Source organism: Armigeres subalbatus, chromosome 2, assembly GCF_024139115.2.
Source record: "Armigeres subalbatus isolate Guangzhou_Male chromosome 2, GZ_Asu_2, whole genome shotgun sequence".
In the NCBI taxonomy this organism is placed as follows: domain Eukaryota; kingdom Metazoa; phylum Arthropoda; class Insecta; order Diptera; family Culicidae; genus Armigeres; species Armigeres subalbatus.
In genome coordinates, this window is record NC_085140.1 from 393115551 (window position 1) to 393142456 (window position 26906).

The 26906-nt window shown below is 38.3% G+C and overlaps 2 protein-coding genes across 11 annotated transcripts in view; one reads left to right on the forward strand and one right to left on the reverse strand.

Moving 5' to 3' along the window:
* Positions 1-26906, forward strand: part of LOC134213211 (calcium uptake protein 1 homolog, mitochondrial) — a 67695-nt gene that overhangs the window by 38172 nt on the left and 2617 nt on the right. The window lies entirely within an intron of this gene.
* On the reverse strand, positions 851-18946 carry LOC134213212 (carbohydrate sulfotransferase 11). 9 transcript variants are annotated; one of them, XM_062691948.1, is made up of 7 exons: positions 13455-13753; positions 13293-13313; positions 12194-12973; positions 3910-4309; positions 3578-3846; positions 3229-3515; positions 851-3167 (listed from the first exon to the last, which is right to left on the reverse strand). In XM_062691948.1, the coding sequence occupies exons 3-7, from the start codon at positions 12455-12457 to the stop codon at positions 3038-3040; spliced, it is 1350 nt and encodes a 449-aa protein (XP_062547932.1). In that variant the 5' UTR covers positions 12458-12973; positions 13293-13313; positions 13455-13753; the 3' UTR covers positions 851-3037. The 9 variants fall into 9 exon arrangements, with proteins under 9 accessions (XP_062547932.1, XP_062547938.1, XP_062547937.1 ...); XM_062691954.1 differs by lacking the exons at positions 13293-13313; positions 13455-13753 and adding an exon at positions 18826-18946 and having other exon boundaries at positions 12194-12599; XM_062691953.1 differs by lacking the exon at positions 13293-13313 and having other exon boundaries at positions 12194-12599; positions 13563-13753.

Consider the following 26906-nt stretch of genomic DNA (forward strand, 5'->3'; position numbering starts at 1 on the left):
AGTTTCTAATGGTCATATATGGTCGGGGTTCTGCCAAAACACACCAAGCGCCAGCAAAAATAACCTATTTTTCTGCCTGTGTTTTCGTTTAGCGGATTTAATTGATCGTGAATCGTATCGAATATCCCCCGACCCCATAACTGAGGATATCATATATCAAATATACGTATGAACTAATATGAAATGATTCCCGTTTTCCTTATACGAACAAAATATTACAAGTCAGTCAAAAAGCCGCTTGGTACGGTTTGGCTGAACCCCGACCATATAACCAAATTCTTTCATATATGAGTTGCAGTAACAAAAGCGCTGTTACGGATTACTCATGGCAAGCACTGGCGCAGTCTTATGCCGCGCGACATTGACAGTTCCGCAAAACCTCAGCATATCGTTTCTATCCATGTTCTCCTGCGCTTCAGCTATTACACTCTCTTCGTGCTGTTTTTTTTCTGCGGAAGATTCGTTTTTCTTCTGTCCTTGCTACAGTGTACCGCCATCTATTGCAACTGGTATGAACCACACGCATTCAACTCCTAGCAGCAATTTTTTCGTCCGTCACTTGCGTCACTTTGTCGCTGTGAAGTGCCTAACTCTTCCTGCGCTGTTGTAGTCACAGGTTTCTGGATATTTTCCCACCATCTTCTTCTAAGCGATGTTAAAGAGCAGAAACGAAAGACCGAAGCCTTTGTATGTTTCAAACGGTCTCAAAGGCGTTCCTGAAACTCAACCTATGCATACCACCAGATCCACGAGCTACAAGATTAAGGACGAAAACTTGTATGTTTATATTATTTGCTGTTGCATTTTTGGGCTAAATTCGGATATCCAATAATCAATACACCTTTATCGGTTCACTTCAACATAACTACTGCAAGATGTTTGACCACGTATGTCATTTATTTTCACTACACGTGTTATTGAATCAGTCTGTTTCTTGTTTTCTAATTTCCTCATGTTTCGGTTAACGAGTGTTAGTGACAAAAACTTAGTTTCGAGAAAAGAAGCCTTTTAATGTTTCATTATCCCATATTGAATGTCGAAAGAAATCATATTTTTACTTTAAAAGAAATAAAAAGTATATGAATGTATTCTCAAAAAGCTCCAGATCAGAACTTATAGATTTTTCTGCTAGTATCCAACTTAAATTCGACCAAAGTGTCACTTACACCTTTTTTGAACCTGGGCCTGCTTTTTTTTGCGTTGACTGTCCGGCTTTATTGCCTAACTATATTTTCCTCGCGTCATTTCCGTTTCCATCTTGTTTATTCGTTGGTATATGCTATGTTGGTGATTAGGTATCTGAACTGTTTTTCGGTTTTCTATTTTGTTGTGTTTATATATTTGTCGCTTAAACATATGTATATATGTTGTTGTTTTATGGTCACCAGAGACGGTGTCAAAGATTGTGAACCTATGTGAAACTAATGTTGGGTAGTGAAATAATCGTTCTGCAATTTGTTTGCTCTAATTTCATTTAGTTTGTAAATACAAGGTACATTGTTGACAACGACATTTAAAGATACAATTTTATTCTTTGCCTCTCTGTTGTATAATCACTTTCTCATCTACTCAGCTCTGTGTTGTGGGTATGTTTACGGGGTGTTAGTGTGTATCTTTGAACAAAAAAGTGTTTCTATATATTTGTGTAAAAGTCTCCTGTGTTCAACAAAAGGATTTTTTTGAAATACGTTGGGTCGAAAATTTAGAATTGATTTCTCGATCGTTCTAGATTTTGTTGTTTTTGTATCAATTATTCAAATATCAATATAAAAATAGATGCATTTCGAAACAGTTTTGTTTTGCTTTCGTCAATTTAAACATTCACATAGAATATGGTGAGACTAATATCCGTGTTTTTGTATAACTAACTCGAGCAGGTTGTATTCCCTTTTAATACATGGTTACTATAATAAATTTATTGGTGAATTTCGAATTACTTTCTGGTGCTGGGCCATCGACACGACATTTCATAGAATTAATTTAGAGTATCCGTTCCATCTCAGAAATCTGGAGTGCTGTTAATCGGATCTAATCAGTTCGAATATGAATATACACAAGTTCGCATCGTACGAGAAATCCTAACCGAACGATTGATGAAGACAGCAAACATATATAATTTATTTTTGGCACTTTATCCACATCAGGTCGAATTCTGTATCGAGTGTAATGTAGAAAGCTATCACAAGAACGTTGCATTGACACGTGACAAAGCAACTGAAAATAGGTGCGCGTAGTTCCTCTCTACGGGTTTAGTTGTTCCAGAAGCAAGGATGGTTTACGACATTAGTGAATCCTATTACTTTTGCGAGCACAATGATGTGATGTGCAAATGCACATCTTCATTCGTACATAGTTTCGCTTTTGCATATTATTATTCCACAGGGGATCATACTAATTACCAGCTCGTAAACGAAACACCTGGCTTTCCTTTCACTTCATAGTGTCTTGTCGCCCTCCTCTGACAGACAATTGTGAGGCATGGGTACACGAAGCATCTTATCACATCAAATTAGTGGGTTGTTAATTGCGTTTCTAACTTCTGTTGTTGCTGGGTGAGTTTTTATATTTTGCAAATATTTTGTCACTCATTGGGAACTAGGTGGGTTTAGTCCTTTTATGTTTGTTATACGGAGTGCTTCGAGATTATGCCGACTATGTGCATTTTGTTTTGTTTCTTTTTCAACAACATATAATAAGAAACTAACCTACGAAAATAACCGTTAACTTTCTCGTTTGTTCTGATTTTTCCGTTTATCAAAAATATATAAATTTATGTATATGCTATTCTAACAACACTTGACAATGAACGAACATCGAATAGGGTTTTTTAATATTTGTGTTTTTCATTATCTAGTTTACTTCCTATTACAGTTTACATTGCTATCCTATCCTTGAAGTCTTTTTTCCCATACTCGATCGTATGCATCTTTGTTTCTTTCTCTGGAATGCTTAATTTTCTTACCATTTGCCGGGTTTTAAATTTCATGGGCCATGTGGATACCTATTTCTTCCGGATGACGTCTATTATTTATCGTGGTTATCCATCGTCAATTGCATCTAGCACATAGCTGTAATACTTCGTACTGTTATAACCGAACAGCTCGAAATCGAGCTGATATATTTCCAGCACCTCCGTCAACAGACGTTCATCGATCTGAGAGAAATATCTGAAGGAAAAGCGTACCGTTAGCTATTTGGCATTGAATAGTTGTAAATAGTTAGCCTTACCTCGGAGTTAGATTTTTTGTATTGCTTACCGCTCGGTTGGTTATCGATCGTAGCCGACTTCTGGGTAATTTATTTAAAAGCAACGATTCCAACCCTGCCTGACGGATGATGTACTCACTGTCTCGCTGAAACGTCTCCACTTTTGCTATCAAAGTAAAATTGATGCTACACGGTGTGCAGAATGAATATACAGGACTCCAGTGTTCATCGAATCTGCCACCGCTTTTGTAATGTGCAACCAAAAACTCCAAAAATTCTCGAAATGTTGGCCCCTTGGGATATTTGTGCTGTAAGGAAAACAAAAGAAAAGTTTGAGTTGTTATTTTTCAATAATTGTTCAAATTCTCACCGAAACCGGTTTACTGCTTTCTTTGAGCTTCTTGCGGAATCGTTTCACGATCTGTTCCCCCAGCAACTTGTAGTACTTGTTACGGCAACCCTCTAGCTTGTTGCGATAGGCCGACACCAACCGCTCGAACGGTTCCCGAACTATGAGAAACGAAATCGTGTTCGACAGATAGTCGTTCAGCTCCGCAGTAGAAGGTCGCGGGAAACGTTTCCGCGCCAGGTCGATTGGCGAAGACCGAGTCCGCTGAAGAAACCGAATGTCGTATCCACCTGTGAATTATACTTCCATGAGAAAAGATCTATTTTAGGACATTTTATTTCGGTGTGCCATACCCAATAAGTTAAAATAGTACATCCATGTGCTGCTCGCGGCTTTGAAAATGTTGCACCAAGCCAGTCCATGGCCGGGTGAAATGAAAAACTCCCACGCGTTCGGTGGATATTTCCCTATGATTCGATGATCCGCACAAATATTCCACAGCACCGAACGCCGCTCGTTGAAATCTGCTTCAGCGGCAGCGTTCAGTTCTTCCGAGTATTCGTACACTGGATTGAGAGTGGAGTGGTTTGCTGCGGTGGCTGCAGGCTGCTTCTGATCGGTATCGAGGGCAGCGCGCTCCTTGGCAGTTTCATACGGACCCGTGGCCACTCGGTTGTGCTGGTGGTTGTGGTGTTTGTGATTAAGCGCACCTTTTCCCGGGCGAGTTAGGCGACCTTCCACGAGGGGTTTGTGCTGATGGGGAAGGGAGAAACAAATGGTAGGCATGAGCTACGGAGGTTTGAATACATAGGGCAGATGGTTTACAAACAGACCGGTGGTTCCATCTTTCTCACAGATGGTGCTGTCGGAGAATAAGTCGGCCTTGTCAATTGAACGCTATCACAGCACTAACAATTTGGACATAGACAGCTATCTTCCATTGTCGTGTAGCTCTGTGTTATACCCCAAATTGTGGTTTTACTACGAAAGAATTTATTTTTGTATACTGCAGGAGATAGCAGCAAAACGTTGTTTAAGGTGAATGTGAAATTTAACGGTAAGTTTTTCATGACCTTGGCTACATTGTATACTACTTAGGTTAGATCATTTATGGTGTATTGTTGAGCGGCGCGTTGAGAAAAACAAGTGGAGGTGGTCCAAAACCTCGGAATGGAGTGATTGAAATTGTTTTACAATTATTCATTTTGTATATAAAAAAGAGCAAATATAAAATTAACTAAACTGGTAATCTGTATTCTGTAGTAATCTGTATTGACTCCAAACAGCAATAACAACGGGATTTATGCGCAATTGCATGCAAAAAATAGGTTGGTTTTGGACCATCTACAAACTTAATTTTTTTACCGGGATCTCAGCAAATTGTTGAACTTTTACCGAGAATCGCTCAGCCGTGCCCCAGCAAACTTGTTTTTTGCCAAGATTTCTGTCAAAATGGCTGATAATCAGCAAATAATTTGCCGAAAATCAGCTAACAAGCGCTATTTTTGCCGGAATATCAGTTATTTATTTTGCTGGCGCACGGCTGTGCGGATTTTTGCCGAGCTGCAGAAATAAAAACTGAGTGTGTAGGAGGTGGTCGATTTCGGACCACCATTTTTGAAAATGTTAAAATCATAGACTTTCTCTGTATCTTCCAATTTTCCACAGCCACACACAATTTATTGCCGAAGATATCCTTTCTACGGAATACACTTACGAAACCTGGCCAAAAAATCCAATTTTTTCGATCCTTCATGACCTCTGCCATTTAGGTGGTCGGTTTCGGAACCTTCTCCCCTATATTTAAAATATCTGTTAGAAAACAGCTTGTATCGTTGCGCAGTTGTTACAAAATTCTTTTTCATTATCACAACAATTGAAGCAATTGCTGAATGCCCTCGGGAGTAAAATTTCGAATGTTGATATCATGATCTACATGGACGAAATTCGGCTCCGACAACACGAACTATCGGCATGAAAGTTATGGTCTCGGAAAAATGAGAGAAAACGAAATGGTGATTGGGCAATTCCTTTCTCACAGAGTCCAGATGACACGTGATAGATGTACTGACATACGAAGACATCTTGGGGAACGCAAATCACGTAACACATAGAGGTGGGAGGGGTGTTGAGGAAAGTGTTACTTTTCATATATTTTTTTTAGATGATTTATTTAGTAATTAATGGATCTTCGCTTGGTGCACAGTATGAACGCAGAACCAACGCCAACGATGTTCGCTTCTAGAAAAGAGCCACATGCAGACGGTACCATACCAGTGACTCAAGTGGTTAAACCCCCTGGCCGACTTAAGAGTGGAACGCTGCAACATTCAATGATATTCGCCTCCTCTAATGTATCTTACGACGCATGTGTGGATCAGCCCGAGAATGCCATAGGAAAGACGTGACAGGACAGTTACTCAACGATCCGACCAATTAAATCATTGGTTTGATCCCTTGGAAAAATTGCATGTTGCGACGACCAACCATCAACATCTCGGAATGATCAGTCATGAATACGGCCCAAAGATGGGCAACAACAACACGCATTCAAAATGCCAATGTTTTTTATATGAGTGTATGATGAGTAAGCAATACTTTGGGATACAAACACATTATATCTTAATAATATTTTTGTTATCGTATGATTGTTGGTTGATATTTACACGATTTGATAGACCATCTGTTGATCTGACAAATTGATCATATTGTAGGGGGGACCGGGGCTGGTTGGCAGAAGGAGCAGATTGACCGAGTGGGTTTTTGTGAAAACGTTTTGAGGCGCATTTAAGGCTCATTATAATAATTTGAGTGCGGTATTAAATCGCCTATGTACGGATGGAATTTCAGGTATTTTAGTGTTTCCGTTTACCCAGGACCAAGAATCAATATTCATCAGATTTCTAAAAACGTGATACGCTGGAGAGGTATTAACAATCCTACAAAACGGTATAAATGTTTCTAGGGTAACCTCACTTTTGTGTTTGTAAATTGTGATTGTTTTCGAAAACATCTCGTGGAATAGGTTGGCCGAATTTTGTGTGGTCTGTTTGGCCGAGTAGAAAACATAGTAAATACCAATCGACACAATTTTTACCGATTCCCCAATAGAAGCAGCATTGAAAAAAAAGAAAATGCCTTAGAAAATTATATCAAATGTAAGTATACTCTGGCAGAGGAAATGAAAGTAGCGAGAGTTGTAAAAAGATCACTAAAAATGTTTCAAAAAGAGTGAAAAGTAAAGAGTTAAGATTTTTTTTTCCGTGCCTAAATATTACAAAACTATAAATACTACAGAAGTGGGAAATTCTAAACATTGCCTACTGATTGATTTGATGTGTTTCACTTATTTTAACAAACATGGCCAACCTACCTCAGCCCCTATGTCCTATTCTGCCAAATGACCCTTTCAGCCAAACGACCCTTTTGGCCAAATGACCCTTTCGGCCAAACGACCCCTTCGGCCAAACGACTGTTTCGGCCAAATGACCTTTTCGGCAAAATGACCCTTTCGGTCAAATGACCCTTTCGGCCAAACGACCTCTTCGGCCAAAACACCCTTTCGGCCTAAAGACCCTTTCGGCCAAACGACCCTTTCGGCCAAATGACTTTCGGCCTAATAATTGGTATATTCGGCCAAACAACTTTCGGCCTAGTGGCATTCGGCCAAACGGCCCTTCCCCGATGGAAGATACATTTCCATCGAATTGTCTAATTATAACACGCGTTGTTTTAAATAACAGTCTTTGATATAATTGAGTGGGTTGGCCGAATTTTTCCGTCGCATTTGTTCTGTTATAACTTTTTCCTCAATTTGTGTTCATCGATGAAAATATGTCACAAATGTGCTCAAGATTTGTATATTTATGACAGTGAAAACCGTTTTTTTGGAAAGTCGAGCCAGAATTAGTACAGACATTCCGAAAGCAAAACTCGGCCTATCAGCCCCGGTCTCCCCTAATTTTGGATTTGCGGGACGCTGAATTGTGTTTATAAGTTAGTCTTTGTTTCCAATATTTTTCACAGTGGTTCCCAGGAATGTTGTTGCGAAAATTATTATAATTTGGGGAACGACACTTTGTCTATTTTGTTCTCCAAGGGTGTTATTGTCCGGATCAAATACATTGAAATTCGCATCTGGGAACGCCGAAACTGTCCTAAAGCATGCTGGTTGTCGCACGTAATTTTGCTGGTTTTATCAACTCTGTCCACTCGTTTTTGCCATTTCGCTATCCAAAATTCCTCGCTTCTTTGTTTGTTGCTAGTGTTGTTAAAAAAAGACAGGAACATCGTCTTCGACTAGAAGTCGTACAGACTGAACACTTTTTCGTACTTTTCGTTTCGATGAGACGAAATCAAGCGATTTTCGGGTCGGATGAGAATCTTTTTTCGGAGCTTGTAGTAAAAAGCATCATCCTCCTACCCCTCTTTTTCTGTAGAGCAAATCTAGAAGATAAGAGAAAATCGTACCTACTTGATGAATTTCGTTTTTCGTTTCATCACTTTTCCGCAGGCATTACAATATCATCTGAGCTCAGGATATCATCTTTGCTTGTGCAAAGATATTATCCCTAGTCAAAGAGCACTCTGGAAAGATATTATCATTTGAGCATTTAATGATGATCCTGATAGCCAGCGCGGTTCGGGGTTTGTTCACGTTGCGAGGGCGTTGCTACAACAAAAGTAGCGAAAAAACTTTTCTCCATGGCGAACATTGCACTTTGTTTACTGAGCAGATAGATAACTTAGATCGATATCCCAGCATATCATCAGTATCTTTGCTCCAAAGATCGAATGATGGGATAAATTGCAATGCCTGCTTTTCCGCCTCACTCACACTTCGCGGAAATTTTCGGTGAGCAATTACAAAAAAAGATATGACCGCAACGGGATTCGAGCCTAGAACATCAACAAAAATGTCGATGGGAGCGATCACTATTGCCACACCACCACATCGACTGCATATAGGGATGTCGTTGTTTGTTCCATAAAGGCCACTCTTTTTGCAATTGGTGGTGGCACAAAAAGGAAGAAAGGAGTGAGGAAACGAGCAAATCAGCTTTTCGCGGCACTGGTAATGAGGGAGAAATGGTTATCTCTCATCAGTCTTTTTTTCTTTTCCCGAGAACCGATTTCTCGGTGAAAATCAGCGTGAGGGAGCATTCTCTGCTCGTGAGAATTACGATCCCTGCATCTGCACGTAGCACGAGACAGCGGCCAGGACACATAACAGTGGACCAGTGGAGAATTTTCGATCACGAAAAGTTCCCTCCTTACCAGGGCGGGAATCGAAGCCCACGCTCCCTAGCACATGCGTCTAGACGATTGATGTCGCTAACCGCACGGTCACGAAGCCCACAAAAGGTCATCTACTTGTCATTTGACTAATTTTCCTTAAACTTTATTTAGAAGCCTAAGTAACTTCAAATGAGCCCATAACACTTGAGTGGCCCTAAATTTTTAACCAAAGTTGCTCTAAATATTTTTTTTAACATCTGAGGCTTGAGAGTGGAAGTGTTTCAAAATGTCACTAGTCGTTTGACATTTTGCCGCATTACAAAACATATTAACAGCAATGTCCTGTTAGGTGCTATAGCGCTATAGGTTCATTTCACCTCATAATTTTATAACGCGCTCCTGAAAAAAGATTTCGGGAAATTAGACAAATGGATGCCAATGACATTTTACAACACTTCGAGTCCGAACACATTACAGAAATTGAGACTGGATTGGATATCTCTACAGCAAATTCCGATTTAAAGGTATCGTAGTTTATGCTTTTACGGAAATATTCGAGAATCTAATTCTGATTACAAAAATAGCACCGTATTCTCGGAATTATAAGAGCATACAAGGCAAATGATTCTTGTCATATTGTGTTCTGATACAGGTTTGTTACGAGGTGCGTTTTTCAGTAGCAAACATTGTTGATGACAAAGGGTATATTGTTAGGCGTTGCTCGGTTGTTGATTCCCTGGAAATCACGGTTGGTCCACTGCTGGGATAGATGGATGATCAATAGACGGTGCAATCCCTCCGACGGGGTACTGGTATATTCATGGGGAGCAGAATCGCTCATCTATTTATCAGAGAATTCTTCTTTGTTGGGTAGGATCTCCATACCTGTCTGGAGAATCAGTTTAGAAAAATCGAGTTCTTAAGTATTCTGGTCCTCTGGGTTTCTAAATAGTTTACACATTTGAAGTTAATTCTCTTCAATATTATCATTCACCAATTTGTGCTTTTCGTGTGACCCAACGCCATCTGAACAACCTACTTAGAACCTCGTAACGATGTCAGTTTGAGTGTTCCAAAATTCATGCAATTGCAGGCTTCGAAATCCTTCAATTGACTGCCATCAAGTATTATACTGCCGGAAATAAGTATAAAGACAAGCTTGATTTTCATACATTTTTTTCATGTTTGAGTATCGAAATCTCGATTCGTAGCGATTTGATTTGACTAAAATTTTACTTTTTTATATGGAGCTCCATACAACAGATCGGTCTTTATAATTATAACAGATTTTAAGCCGACTGGATCAGTCCAATCGAATCGCTAAAAATCGAGAGTTTTACGTCCCAGCATGGCTAGCATGCTCGATTTCCAGCTTGTCTTTATACTTATTTCCACCAGTGTAGCCTATTCACGAGTTTTATCGTTTGATAGAATAATGTATCTTAATATGAATCGTCATGTACTTTATTTTCAGTGAAATTTATGTCTGCCAACTGCTTTGGACATTAAAAAACTATTTAATAAGCGATAAAGCCTGGAGTTTGATTAGGCTATTAGTAATGCAAGGACCATTTACTTATAAACCATGAAAATATTGTTTCTTCGCCATTCCAAACATTATATGACATAAATTATTGCTTTTTTTTCTATTGATCAAAGTATCGATAAATGAAAAGCAACAGTATTGAAATTTTCTATTGAAAAGTGTTTCTACATGATAAGGCCATTATTTTTGTTTGTTGCGGATTGGAGTTTGTAAGATCCCTGCAACTGAACTACAAAAGGCCCCCTGATCTTTATAAAACAAGAAAATCTGTATGTGGCTCATGATAAAAAAAGTATCTCATGGTGAAAAGGGTAGGGACACAAAAAAAATAGCATGACGCTGATTTCACTTAGACGGAAATTTCTCACCAATAGATCAAATGACTGGCCGTTTCAAGTAAATCAGCTTTACACATTTCTGCCTTCCATGACTCTGGCTTTTGTGATTCTGTTCTGATCTGACTAATGTACGATAGAAACAGGTCGTATCTGAGTTGTTGTAACCAACTCGTGCTGAATTGGGCTGCAAAATCATTTTCTTGAGGTTGATACCCATGAAATTTGACTCCCCGAAGCTACGGAGAGAAATTGAGCAAGTCTAAGTGGGTCCTCAAAAAGTATAAAGTGTGTATAGGAAAAAACAACAAAAGGTATGAGAAAATATTTATCGCTAATTAATAGTGTTAAATGTTGTATGATTATAAATGGCCAAAGGATGACAGCGGCACTCCGTGAATGCGTGTGCACGCCCCAGAGATCTGACAAGAAGAGCCCGAGTCATGGCATGCTGCTCACCGATTGACACGCTGAGGTGGGCATCTATGTACACACGTGGAAGGTAACTTACTGAAACTCCACATCCCCCTTCTACTCTCATTAAAAAAGTCTAAAAAATCTACTAGCATAGGATACAATGCTTGTTTTTTGGGTAATTTGAGCGAGACGATTTTGAACAATAAACATGTTGCATTTGAGAAAACGATAAACTAAAAAAATACTTCTTTCAACGCCATGGTTTTAATCCCAGAACAGTGATATAGAAGTCAAGAACTTCATAGTTCTCACAGATTGAGATTGATCGTTTCATGTACATAAGCGACATCATTTGTTTAAATTTTGAATTCCATTTGTGTTCACTGTTAAATATTGAGCTATCGAGAAACATGATAGATTTTAGCAAATAATTTAAATATCTCATACAATTGCGGGCATAGAAAAGCTGTCAATTAACAACTGAGGAAATGCTAATAGAATACTAAGTTGAAAACCAGGCCAAGTTGCCGATGGAATGTAGAGCCATTGAAGAAGAAGAAGATCAAACTGACCTTCAACATACCGATGTGGACTATTTGAAAAAATTGCATGGAAATAACATTCATCTAAAATTCCGCAGATTCTGAGATATCAGAAGACTTATGCGTATTAGTACTGTTAGCCGATAACTCTAAACTAAACTGGTAATGCTACGCATAATAGATTCGAACTTCCGAAAAGCTTTATTACGCACAGCAACATTCTTACTTTCGCAAATACCGAGATACCTGACCCAACAGGCTCCTGGAATACGCGAGAGATTTTGTTGAAAAACTAACAGAACAATTTTATTCCACCACATTGTAATTATTACACTCTGTTATTTGTATTTCGATCTCAACAGTAAGGCCGTCTTCAGTATTTCGTCCTTGACTCAACTTGAGTTTAAAGATCACAAAGTGGTAGAATTCACAGTAATAAAATTAACTCGTCGTATGACAAGTAACAAGTCCACTGAACAAGCTTAAAATATTTTTGTTTTGAATATCTCAATGATTGGTGTTCTTGTGATTGCTTCTTCTATAATTAAGCATTACTCACCGCTTCATTTTTAACGCCGCCCTTAATCCGATTTGAGGAGAACGCCGTCATCGATTCCCTCAGCAGCAGCACAAAGTACAGCCCGAACACCACGAACAGCAGCATCACCTTTAGGCAGAGATAGAACCGTCTCCGGCTGAGTTTGATGGACATGAGATTCATTTTAAATTTCTTCTGATGCTGCTGCTGCTGATGATGATGGTTATGGTGTTGCTTTTGTTGGTGCCCTGATTGGAATGCTTTCTGCTGACCGTGGCTGACCATATTGAATATCTCTTCACGTCACACTGGTCACTGTCGTCAATTTAAACAATCTGCAGCTGGAAAACTGATACCCAATGTTTTGGGTATCGATAACACGCATTTTATGTTTCGATTTACGGTGTGTCACTTAGCCAATCACAAACTGGAAAAGTTCATGCAAATGATCTTATATGGAGACGCATCATAGCTAGTGCCCCCGAGATGCTTTTGAGCTTCTACACACAGTTTTCGCATTCTCTTATCGCGCCATTCCTGTGCAGATCGATGATTGTGATGGCGACGGATGGCTGATGCCACTGACTTTTTAACTATCCACAATAGCGCCAGCCACCACCGATGATTAATGATGATTCATTGAGAAAATCGATTAGCACTTGTTACAGCCATTCTTTCACATGAAACGGTTTGCGATTCAGGAAATAGAACTAAATAAAGCAACTTTTATTGCCTTTGTAACTTCGGGTTTTCCACAAACTACTGTACTCTGTTTTGCATACACACTATCCAGCGAAATCTCTGCAAGCACGAAACATCACAATATTTCAGACATCTCATTTCCATTTTGTCGAAACACGAAATCGCTTCTTACCAGAGCAATTAACCGAGCGCTATCAGTGTTTTCCTATTTTCCCTTTCCATTGCAAAATGGGAAGATAGGATGTTCCTTTGTTTCACTCGGCAACATGCTTTGTAAGAGGTTAAAAGAACCAACTTTTGACATTTGAACTAGCTGCCTTCAACTCGACACTGCATTTACTAAAATTGGAAGCATTTTCACTCGTGAACTATAAACAAAAAAGATGGCCCAGCAATGGTTTCCTCTGAATTCAGTTACCTTCTGACCCAAACGAGCTTGCTAAATGGTAGAAAAAGAACACAAGTCAACTACTTCTGCCTGGTTGCACTACTCACGAAGCCATCGTCTCTCCAGACCTGGCAGTATTAATGACGACGACGCTGATGGAGGAAAATCCTCGGGTTTAAAAATAGAACTCACAAAAGGATGATGATAAAACCACACAAAAAAATAGCAGCAACACCAACAGAGTAGGGTATACAACTAGCAGCTTCCTGTCTTCCTGCCACTGTACCAAACCTACTGCACCTTGGAGTATAGGCGCGTCCTTGATGGCGGTCTGTTTGGGCTTGGGTCGTGCAGGTATAGCTATAACACTCTCTTGTACACAAAACACCAATTGGAAGGAAACCAAACTTGAAAAATTTCCTGTCGGGAAAAGTGATGGGGTACACCTTGTTGAATGCAATCGCGAAAATGGAATGAAGTCCTTTCCTATCCTGCTTTTCACTTGCTCCGTGCACATGTTCCACCGGAGCGTCCACATTTACATAGGTAGCGGAAAAACAGGCTGGAGCGAGTTTATATTATGCTCTCGTCCTCTCTTGGCTCCCCGGTTCTTTTTTTCAGGGTGGACCATTGTGATTCTCGGAGTTATTTACTATCGTCTAATTAAATGGGCTGAAAGGCACATTTAATCACATAACATAATTACTAATTAAATTATTATTAATTATTAATTAGGCTTGTTCTATAATATTTTCTTAGGCATTGATGAGTTATTAATTAATAAAAAAAATGATAAATTAGAGGTACCCAATAGATATAAATACGTACACATAGTCTAGAAAAATGTTAATAAAAATTTACATTCAGCCTGAAATTTTCATTTATTTGATCAATCCTTAGAAGTGGTCACCCTAAGTTTTGTTATAGTTATATTTTCGAGTATTCGATTTGGGGCCAGTTGACTTGGCGTCACATTATCAGCAGGCTCTAAGGAGCGTATTTCGTGACTTGGTTCGGAGTGTTACGAATATGGGTGATAAAACAGTGCGCTAGTCAACGCGGCATGGGGGTTCTCGCAAACTCTCTCTCTCTCTCGTTAACGGTAGATTGGTGGGAGGAAATGCACAACATATATTGCGAAAAGGATTTTGCTTCTTACCAAGACATGCACGCCATGATAACGATTGTACTAGGTTGGGGAATGTGGAATCTGGTGCTCGTGAACCCTAGTGAATTTCAGGAAAATGTTTTAATTTCAATTTATAGTTTACTATATAAAGTAACAGTTAACCAACAATTTAAATAATACAAAAAATATATAGATACACCTAGAAGGAAGGTTAACAAGCGTTATAAATTAAATAAATATTTCAAATGTTCAAAACAAGAAGATTGCAAGCAGCAAGGATTGCTAAATATCCATACAATTTTTAGAAAACTTTTGAATGGAGACACATTATAAGACATAAGATTTGGTTCATTAAAACACAACTTTGAACTGGGCAGGCTAATGGTCAGAGAAGCAGGACAGTCAAGAACAAATAATTTAATTCACTTTTGAACCAATCGATTTTTATTTTAGGTATTTATTGTTATTTTAGATAGTAGGAAAAACTGGCAATGAACACTGGCCGTCATTAAAACACCCAAAAGGCCAAGCTCTTCCAGAAGGCAAATTTTGAAATTGAAAAAATCATAACTTTTTTCGCTTTTAAATTTTGAGGCAAGGTCTAGGGTCTAGGTCTAGGTCTAGGGCAAGGGTCCCCGATATGGCATTTGGGGTATTTCGATGAAAACCTGATTTTTTTTAAATGGAACACTTCTCAAACTTTTACCAAAAACAAAGCTATACTAAATACGGTTCTATTAGGGATTTTTTGAGATTTTTTGAAGTGCTTATAAGCGTCTCCAGGATGTCCCCAAATGCCCCCGGGGAAGCCGTAAAAGAGGACATTTGAGTTTTCAGCCAAAAACATGTCATGTGACAGCTCTTTCTTCATGATTTCTCACAAATAATCTTCTGGTACGTGTGAAAAGTCTGTAATACCTCATTGGCCACTTCCAGAACCTCATGAAGAGCCCCAGGGGGACCTGCAGGAATGAACATTTTCATTTGCTGACCCAAACATGTCATGCGGATGCGACTGCTCTATCTTCATGATTTCTCATGAATAACCTTCTGGTGATTACATAAAAGACGATTGACCTCAATGGCCACTTCCAGAATATTACGTGGTGCCCCGGGGGAACCTGTAGAAGAGGACATTTCCTACTTTAGACCAAACGTATCGTGCGACAGCTCTATCTTCATGAATATTCGCAAATAAAGTTCTGGTAAGGCTGTAAAGTGTAAAACAACTCATTGGCCACTCCCGGAACACCACGGAGTGCCCCGGTGGAACCTGTAGATATGGACATTTTCATTTTTGCACTAAACATGTCATGCGATAGCTCTATCTTCATGGTTTCTCACGAATAATCATTTGAAGATCTTATAAAGGACAATTGACCTCATCGACCACTTCCGTCCGTATAAGGGGACATTTCCGAATTAAGACCAAAATGTGTCATGCGACAACTCATTCTTCATGATTTTTCACAAATAAACTTATTTAATTCTTAAAAGTGCAGAAAAACTCAAACATTTATTAGCAAGACTTGTTGTTGTAGTATATTGAATAGGTGACGAGGTTAGTCCACCAATCTAATGAAGTATGTTTATTCGGTACTGGTGCTCTATGCCTGGAATGCAGCACTAAAGATCGCTGCATCAAATAAATTTCTAATATATATTGCCGAGGAGTTCCGGTTTCAGCTGGATATTCTTGCTTATACGATAAGGAATAAGGATTGACTAAGGAATCTGCTCTCAGTATGAAGCGTACTTCTGTCTATGTGTCTCTGTCTCAGAGAATTAAGTCCGACTGGGTATAGCAAATTTCCGCGGTCTTCTTCTCGGAAAACTGCATAGCTGCATAGTGAAAACAAAAAATCACTGAACCACCAACAGAACACCTCACTATTTTTTCGTTTCATAGAGTAGCATGTATTCAGCATCAATTCTAGAGTGCCCCGTTTCAATGAAAATTAACTCTGGTTAAGGTGATTATAGAATGAAGCCAGAAATCGGCCATTTTGTAAACCACGTGCTTTTTCAATATTTTGTTCAAGAGCACCAGATGAAAGAACCATAACGCGTATGGGGTTGAAATAATGGTAGATCGTTTGCTTAGTTATGCTGAACCATCATAATTTGATTTTCGGCACTGTACGAAAACTATTACGCCAGATTTGGGGTTTTGGTAATGTATGTAGATAAACATGTGGTGAATTTGAAATTCACCACGGGCTTCATTCTATAATCACCTTAACCAGTTGCAAACAATTCGTTCTATTCTCGGCTTCTGTCAAAATTTTACACCAACTTTATTCGCGTAATCTAGTAACCCCATTATCGCAAAATTATCGAGTTAACTTACGTTAAATTATCGAACTCCGATAATAATTCAGTTGATTCATCGTTATCGTAGCAACCGATAACGTTGATCGCAATCAACTTTATCGGCGATAACGATAAATTAACGATTAACAACCCTGGTTATCACGCCTATCTAGAGAGTAGGAGGTTGAGTCCCTCCAAGACACGTGGATTATTTTTCGCAAATTTCATATCAATTTGTCCATTTCGAAACATGTGCTGTGCATATATTTGCAGCCAAGATATTTAACAGAAAAATGATTTTCGTACGGCCGAGTTTCCGAATAATATGCAATTAGTTGAAATCAATTGTCGGTCTTCCACCGTCAGTTGTCGTGTGAGTACACGCGACCGCATGCGTAGAACAATCATACTTATGAAATGCTTTAGCCAAGTAAGCCTTTGGCACAGCAGAGTGTGTTTTGATTCAGCATTTTAGCAGGAAAACACTATTTTTCTTCGTTCTCGTTCATTTTTGACATTTGGAATTTTCAGAGCAGTTTCTTGTAGGGGAAGGTGGGCAGACTTGATCCCCGGGGAGACTTGATCACCCCCTGTTTTATCGAGAACTAAAGTAGTTTTGTTCTAGCGTATTTTTTAGTAGAGGTCCTCTAGGCAATTGACCTTTATGTGGTGAGTTATTTCTTGGATTGACAACCTTATTTATTCTGCAGGGCGGTTTGTATGTTTTGACCTTCCTAAAGATCTTTTTATTGGCCACGCAAAATTTGAACAACTTTTCAAAACAATGACCAAATGCTATCGTTTTGTCACAACACAAAGCCATAAATATGCTTAATGATCTGTACTAATGAAAATGTCAACATTCCATCAATGTTTTAGGATATTTGGATTTGAAGTTTTTGCCTTAATGTGGGGACACTTGATCCCCCATAACAAAAATTTGGCGAAAAAACTCAAAAAAATATAAATCTGTTCTCAGGTTTCTAATTTTTTGCAGATTTGACAGATTTGATGAAGGGTTGGCAGGAAAAATTATTTATTGCGTAGATATCATAGAAAGGGGATCAAGTCTTCCCAAATATTAAAATTGCATGTGCTGTCGAATTCAATAACAAAAATCGTTCATGTATACGCAACGCAATTCGAAAATTTCGCGTATTTTGAAGGGAAAATATTTAAAAAATCTAAGGACACCTTTCTAATTTTATCAAAGCAAGTTCTTGGAGAGTGATCAATTTCCCCCGAAAATTTTAAAAGCCGATTTTTGACGAACACTCAAAAAAAATCGATTGTGTATCAATAACAACAATAATTTAAGAACTGTCATACATCAGTAAAGTTAAATACTATATTTCTTAGAGAGTCTGTGTGGAAATCGCGTATCTTTATTTATTTTTGGCTGTGATATATCGGAAATCAGAAAAGGGGATCAAGTCTCCCCAGGCTCCACTAATGGAATGATACATTTATACATTATACTGCAGTGTGGTCAACTTTCGATCCAGGCGGATGGTTGACAATAACGTAAGCCGTCTTTTGTTTAACATGCGGTAAAAAAAAATACTATTATGTTGGATATCCGCACTATTATGTTGGAAAACAATCTCAATTTTCCAAAAGAGTGCCTCCGCTTAGTGCCTAAACCAAGTTTAAACATATGGTAAGCACCGCTTATGAGTTAGCCTTATTTTGGCCCTTACACTTATTTTGAACTATTTTAACTTTGGGTTCTTTGTGTCAAATGTTTGTTGACTCCAAATGAATTTCGACTCAATCCGTATTTAATTTGAGGATGGCGAAATAGACGGTTATTTGACACTTACTTAAAATATATTCAGAGTACTCTAGTTTCTTTCCTAATTATCACGGTAGGTTTTTGATTGTTAGTAGAAAAAATGTGTTAATGCATGAAACAAAAATTGAGGATGGCACATTGAGCATCCTGCTCATCATGCAGGCCCGCAGAAGCAATAATCATCACTAAACTCGTTAGATAGAATCATCCAGATGCGTGTTAAGGCTTTGTGGCAAAATTATGTTGACAGTCTGTCGTTGTTAATGCGGAAAATGCTAATTTCTCGGGAAGCCTAAACAGTAACTTATTAACACTTCATTACCTACATTATTTCGTACTATATACAACTACTAAGGATATATTTATTTCACACATTTCAAGAACAATAGATGTGCACGTTTTACGCCGTTTGAAGAATTCCAATATATCCACTGAACCGAATAGCTCTATCATCGTCAACACTTTATACTCGAATGAATTTCCAGTACCAACAAGTATGTTTCGATTACCTTTCCATTATCTACTCTAAATGCTTTTGCCACGCGATTTTTGGCACCAGTCCCAACAACCTCCCCAAACTCCATCACCCCCAAACTGGAAACAATGCAAACAAATTTGATTGAAAACAAGCAACAGGATCACCCACCTACCGCTACCAGTTTGACCCCCCTCCCCCTTTGGTCGTTCCCATTTTGACCCATCGACAATGTCAATATGTGTCATTGCACTTCGGCTCCATTTCCGTTTGCCAGCGATTCGTTGTTTTTGCTTTGCATGGGACCTATATCTACCTGCCTAGTAAGGAAGGAAGAGTTATGTTCAAAAATGTGTTAAGTCGTAGTACCGTGTCCTATCGATTCGGCGTTGCTGCGCCGTACCCGTCAACAAGCAATTCATTTTTAAACGTAGATCCGGTTGTCAATGCAATTTCGACGTCGTAATTGAATTGCCATCGCGTGAAACGGACGAAAATTGCAAATCTGTTTTTTTGTTTCGTTGTAGATAGAATTTGAATTAAGGAACCCCGGGGTAATTTTTGATACTTATTCAGATATGATGGAGTGCTTCCGTTCCTATTATCGATAGCAATCTAATCGTATGATAGATTAAGGGAAGTTGTTTAGCACCATACGCCATAAAGAATGCACGCGGTGCTCAAAACTTGATTGAATCAACTTTAAAACATTTATCATGGTATCATGCTCTGAAAGTAGATTGAAATTAATTTGAACTTAACCTGTCTTGTATTTATACAGCCAGCTCTTCTTGTAGTTACTTTCCGATCTCGTTACTTATATCCGTTTTTTTATTCAAGTAAATGGCTTACACTCTTACTGGTAACAGCATAGCGCAACACGGAAACTACTTCTGTACACTTCCTTTTGCATCGTTTTGAGATGTATAGACGACGAGGTTGACTAAATTGAACTGATGTACCTATTCTCGAAGCATAGCAAGGTATATATGGTTCAAGAATAGCAACAGTTTCCGATTGCTAGTTGTGATCTGCATGATAGCATGAATGTTTCATTTCAGGGGAAACGTATTACTTCTAACATGGTTCGAACGAAGTAAGGGACATCGACATGTGAAGTCGAAAAACGCGTATCTATGCTTAGATATACATTAGATGACGAATGCAATCAGAACGAAATCCACTTCTCGACTTGTGGCAATAAAATATGTTTAGCTCAGTAGACCTCAGTTTCTATTCATGTTATTTTACATCCTACCACGTTGAAATGTTCTCCATTCGTCCTCGTGAGCGGATGTGGATGTAAGCAACGAGCACATTTTACATAGGGTCACAAACCATGACGGAAGGAGACTGTTTTGCTAAAAATAGAATCTTCAACACATTTCGTTTATTCTGTGCTTATATCTATCTACCACCCCACCTGAAGCATTTGATCATTATAGACAGCCTTAGCTTTTTGCATCATTTTAAGGGATGATGGAATCTCATTCATAGTGAAACTCTATAATGGCAATGAAAATGTATTCAAGAAGTCGTGTAAACCACTCTGAATCATAACAAGTCTTGAGCACACCCTAGCAGCACACATGTTCCACGTAGGTTACTGCAACTCATATGTGACCAGATTTGGTCACAATTAAGTTGCTGCAACCATATTCGACTGACTTGTGTTGCTCGGGCACGTTTTCAAAAACCTAAGACAAGTGCGAACAAACAGAATCTGAGAAGCAGCCGACAAGACGGACAAAACGCTTAGGTCTTGCTCTATTGTCATTAGGGGAAGGAGGGACAATATGCCCTAGCTAAGCATAGACTGCTTTGATACCTTAGCTATAATGATTTTCATGGGTGTTTCTACCTCATCCAACAGTTAAACAATATAGCTAGTTGATGCCATATTAAAACTAGAGAAAATCTCAATCATATTGATAATATTCACATTTTAAAAAAGTGGTGATATTTCGTTGCCGGAAAACTCCTGAGGCAAAACGCCTTTTAGCCGGCAGCTCTTAGGGAACAACGCACCACGCGTCGGCGAATCAGGATTCTGGTATGGACAGTGCATGGAGACGCGTAGTACTTTGTAGGTTAGTTCTACTGGGGCGTTTTGCCTTGCCGAAATGATAAGAAAATTATTTTGAGCTTTTTAGTGGAATGTCTTCACTTGTCATAAGACGAGTTAATACAATCCCATTGGATTCCACCACTTAATTGTATCTTGACAGATACGAATTTCGACCTCAACAGTAAGGCCGTTTTTTTGCCTTTTTACCCTTCTTACATCCTAAGAAGGGTATAAAGATCGCTTGAAAAACCGACTTTTTATCCGAGACTCGGAGGCCCAAGTCGTATATACCAATCAACTCAGCTCGACGAACTGAGCATGTGTATGTATGTGTGTGTGTGCGTGTGTGCGTGTGTGCGTATGTGTGTGCGTTACAAAAATGTCACATAAAGATCTCAGCCGTCCGTGGACCGATTTGTGCAATTCTATCTTTAAACGAAAGCTATGTTTTTGTCATTGGACGGTTTCAGAGATATCTGTGAAATACGAATATGAGCCATATTTTCAGACTACTAATGAAGAATTGTCACACCAATATCTCAGCCGTCTATGACCCGATTTGAACTCTTTTGGGCTTAAACAGAAGCTGTAATATTGCCATTTAAGGCGGCAAATCAAATCTGCAGTCTTTTTGTATTTTTTTTAAAAATTGTTAAATTTTCAGAAATATCCCTTTTTTTATTTTGAAATCGATGAAAATAATATTTTATATTGAAATCGATAAAAAATTATAACTAGTGTTTCCTTAGCAGTGGATTAAAATGTACTGTCTTGAACTGTAAATCTGTTGATGGTCACGTGTTGCATGTATGACGGTCATGTAACACAAATTATTGTAGCATGACAGATAAAAAAGTCATGAGCTACCGTGACATTTTTCTGTGCGACATAATATGTGTCACAAATGAAACGAATGTAATATAATTTTGAGGGTGATGAATGCATCACCAATGGAGCTAAATATTTGAAAATAATACAGTTATTTATACGCTGAGCTCGCTTTTTGTGCTTTTTTTTACGCGGATTTTGGGATTTATAAGTTTAATTTCCGATTTTCCGGGTATTGGCCACCCGAAATGAACAATAATTACAATACTATGAAAACTCGATTTGCATATACACAGCAAGTAAAAGATTTAAGAAAGATGAACAGTTTACGCGAGGCAAAAACTACTAGAAATTGATTTCGTTGAGCCGTTTCTTACGTTTATTTAAATTCACGTTCACGGATTATCGATATTGATTTAGTAGCTTTTTTCGGCGTATGTATATCTTTTTCAAAATCAATTAGGACCATTTGAATCAAAAAAATCTAAGAAATATGACCATAACATGTGTCCTTGAAAGTGCTTATGCTGATATTTTCTCAAGAAGTATGCTGTTTGTGCTGACGACGTTCGTTCTCACATTACAAAATCTAAGCTAACATCTAGCGTTGACTACGACTTTAGCATATGTGACTACCATATTATCAATAAACGGATCGCTATCCTGAACTGCAATCGGGTTACGAATTATGCTTCTATCAATCATTCCGTTACTACGATCTATAGTGCCGTGATCCGGAGGAACATTGATAATTTCCTCCGTAAGTGGCTTTTCTCATATTTTTAAAACGAGTACTGCTACATGTGTAACGTATTAGGCAATTGTTTTTGATTATTTGATAATTTTTAACTTGTTTTAAAAATCTTTTTATGGAGTTTTTTGACTCTTCAATTTGGTGTAACTTTGATCATCAAACGTTTCAATCATTTATCTATGTCTAAAGCAAGCGTCGGTAAACGCCTTAAGGTAGGCAATTATAGTTGAAAAGCATTGATTGTTTGGACAAAGGTATCATCACCGCTAGTGGAATTAGGGGTAATTGGGGTAATATGCACCCCCGGGGCAAAACGACTTTTTGGCATATTCGGCGATGTTCCAGGAATATTTTCATTAATTTTTACTACTGGATCGCTAGTTAGAGACTACATACGCTATAGTAAATACTCTGGAAAAACTGCTGAAAATGTATTCAAAAATGCAAATGGGTCGTTTTGCCCCGAGGATGCATATAACCCCAGTTTCCCCAACCTGGGTTTTCAACAATAAAATTCAAAATTTTGAAATAAAAATTGTGGTTCAACCAAGAAAATAAGATTACTGATCACACAATTACAGGTACGAGCCTATTGTTTGCCTTTCTCGTACAACTAAGTTGTACCGAAAGGCTATCATTTCACTCCGAAAACGAACTTTTTATAGAAGCCTCTGAGACCCATAGTATTATATACCAATCGACTCAGCTCGACGAGCTGAGCACATGTCTGTCTGTCCGTGTGTATGTATGTGTGTATGTGTGTGTGTATGTGTGTGTATGTGTGTGTGTATGTGTGTGTGTATGTGTGTGCACAACAGCTATAAAAAACATTAGACAGTTGTCGTATAGTAATCCTTAACCGATTTTCTCGCAACAAGTTTCATTCGATAGGGGACAAAGCCTTGTTGATCACTATCGAATTTTATAACGATCGGTCATTGCATTTGAAAGTTATAAAGAAAATGGTTCATCGGACCATATAAACCCCATATAAAATTGGTGTCCTTACTAAATGCGAGAAAGGCACAATCAACGATAGGTGGATTAATCTGGGTTTTTTTATTATATTGGTTTTAGTGCTTTTTTGAAATATATTTAGAAATATCATTTTTTATTTGGAATAAAAATAAATCTGGCTCGAATAGTTGAAATATTAAATTATTTAAATGATTTTTAAGCCTGTAAAAACGTTCTTTTTTTGACGATTGACGATTTATTGTTTAAGTTTGACGATTTATCTTACTCGGGATATAAAATGACGATACACTCAGTACGAAAGTGAATTCACCGGGGTTTGAACCCCCTCCCCTATGAAAAATTGTTTCATTATAAATTATGTTTTGCTTTTACCCCACCCGCCATAAGCCTTTACGTAATAAGTATGCGGCCCTAAAGCAGCCAAACAAAACAAATTGTTTATTAATTTACTTTTTCTATGAGCATCATACCTTTATGACTGCTCAGAACATTCATTTTGCGCTACCATCATAATAGATAGCGATACATTCACAGGCGGCACGAATATTGTCACACGATACGAACTACTCGCGGTTAATACATTCATTGCCATGAATGGCATGTGTCTACAACACTATAATTGTCACAAGAGAATGTTGTGCAACATTCTGTCCGGTACAAACAATGTGACATGATAATAGCAGCAAAAATGTACTGTACGAATCACTGCCTTAGCGACCAATGTTTGCTTTTTCATATTGAAAACAATAAAAAAATATCACTAGCATTTCCTTAGCGACCAATGTTTGCTTTATGCTTATTTCGCTTTTTATGGATATACGACTTTCTCACTTGTGTCTTGGTGCTGCTTGAATTATTTCATTTGTAAAAATAATAAATATTAATTTCATAACTTTTTTTCCCCTTTTACTATTACCATAATCGCATACCTATCAACTCAGATCAAAGAACTAGATATAAAATGTGTATGTTACAAGATAGTGCCACTTCAAGATCTCAATAGTTTGCTATCTGATTGAGCTCTCTTAACTATAAGCGGAAGCTAAAATATTGCCATGAAATGCATTTTTTTCAATCGGATATTGGATCCTGCTGATATCTCTGAAATCCGAAAAAAAATTACCAACTAAAGATTCGAACTTTTTTTCGAGCATAAAATTTCGTTTATTTGTTATCCAATTAAAGTTCATGTTTATGCATAGAAATTGTAATATGCAGTGCACCCATAACCTTTCAAAGGTGTAAGAAGGGTTCCATTCACTGTAGGTGGATTAAGTCGGGTTTTTTATTATTACACTTGCCGGGCTCTCAGTATCGACCAAAAATTGTGATGGTTCAAGTGACGCCATGTTTTTTTTAGTGTTGACATCGGTTCGTGCAGCAATTTTGTATAGTTATAAGAATTCATGTAAGTAAATATATAAGAAAATAATTATACATTCTGACCTTGATCCTGACAATGTGTTCTTTGGATTTTGATACTATATTCTGAAATTTCAGATAATGGTATGCTTATCGCTATCTCCGATTTGGTGGCGTAGCGCTAGTGATGTTACTGTGTATATCTGATAAACGGAAACAGCACAACAAGTATCTTCTGGGAGTAGAATAAGTTGCAGCTATGTACATATAACAATTGGCTATTCACCGAAATCAACGGAAATATTCATGAATTTTGCATTTTCTGTTGTTTTCTATTTCTTTATTAACAAGAAATTCCATTACAAATTGGTTACATTTTATTCAGTAGATCAGGGTACAACAGAAGTCTGCATTCTTTTTACAGATCCACCCATACTTTTTTTTTACCTAGTCCGGTGAATAGATTCAAGTGTGTATCTGAATTTGACTGTTATGAGACCAATCATTTTTATTATTAAGTAGCAGACCCGACGAACTTCGTTTCGTCTAAAATTGATTTATTCTTTGATTAGCTCTCGAGTTATGGTTCATTTGTATGGAAGCCCCCCTTTCCAAAGAGGGCAGGGGTCTCGAATCATCTTAAGAACCTTCCCCTTCAACCTGCTGGATATCACATTAGTATGCAAAGCCATTTTAATTCAGACGCTTTGCTACACTCCATGTCGTTTTATATAGCAAATATTGCAATTATATTTTCAGATATATCGCTGCTTTTTTACATGTTTTCCCCTGAGCATTATGCGAGCACCACTCGCCCTCATTACAAAAATAGCAACACTTATTTGCACAGAGCACTTTATACGAGCACCACTCGCGCTCATTAAAAAAATTGCAACACTAAGTTGCACTGAGAACTTTATGCGAGCACCACTCGCGCTCATTACAAAAATAGCGAAACTGAGCACTTTATGCGAGGACCACTCGCGCTCATTACAAAACTAGCGAAACTGAGCACTTTATGCGAGCACCACTCGCGCTCATTACAAAAATAGCGACACTGAGCACTTTATGCGAGCACCACTCGCGCTCATTACAAAACTAGCGAAACTGAGCACTTTATGCGAGCACCACTCGCGCTCATTACAAAAATAGCGACACTGAGCACTTTATGCGAGCACCACTCGCGCTCATTTAAAAAAATAACAACACTAAGTTGCACTGAGCACTTTATGCGAGCACCACTCGCGCTCTGAGCACTTTATGCGAGCACCACTCGCGCTCATTTAAAACAAATAGCAAAACTGAGTTACACTGAGCACTTTATGCGTGCAGCACTCGCGCTCATTACAAAAATAGCGAAACTGAGCACTTTATGCGAGCACCACTCGCGCTCATTTAAAACAAATAGCAAAACTGAGTTACACTGAGCACTTTATGCGAGCATCACTCGCGCTCATTACGAAAATAGCGACACTGAGCACTTTATGCGAGCACCACTCGCGTTCATAACTAAAATTAGCAACCCGAATTTTTTTTCTTTTTTTTGTTTTTTTTTTTTTTTGGACGGTATTTATTTTCATTAGTATTCCACTGATATTTGCTGATATCTTAGTTTAGGAAAAGTTTTGACTCAGCGGTCGTGATGTCAAGTCGAAATATGGGTCTGAAAATACCACAAAGTTAATAAGGGTATGTTATCAAGTTATCATCACAGCATTTCGGACATACGGACTGGATCTTGCATCAATACTGGACACCGGCTCATGAGGCAAAAAAAAAGTCTTCGTGAACGCCTTTTTTCAGTTTTTTTTTACCAAGAAGGATTGTGGAAGACTTACCGGAATTGAATCTAATGGACCTATGCAGAACACCGCATAAATCACTGAAGCCTATTAAATTACCTCTTCTAGCATATTACATTACCTTCATCTAGAAATACCTG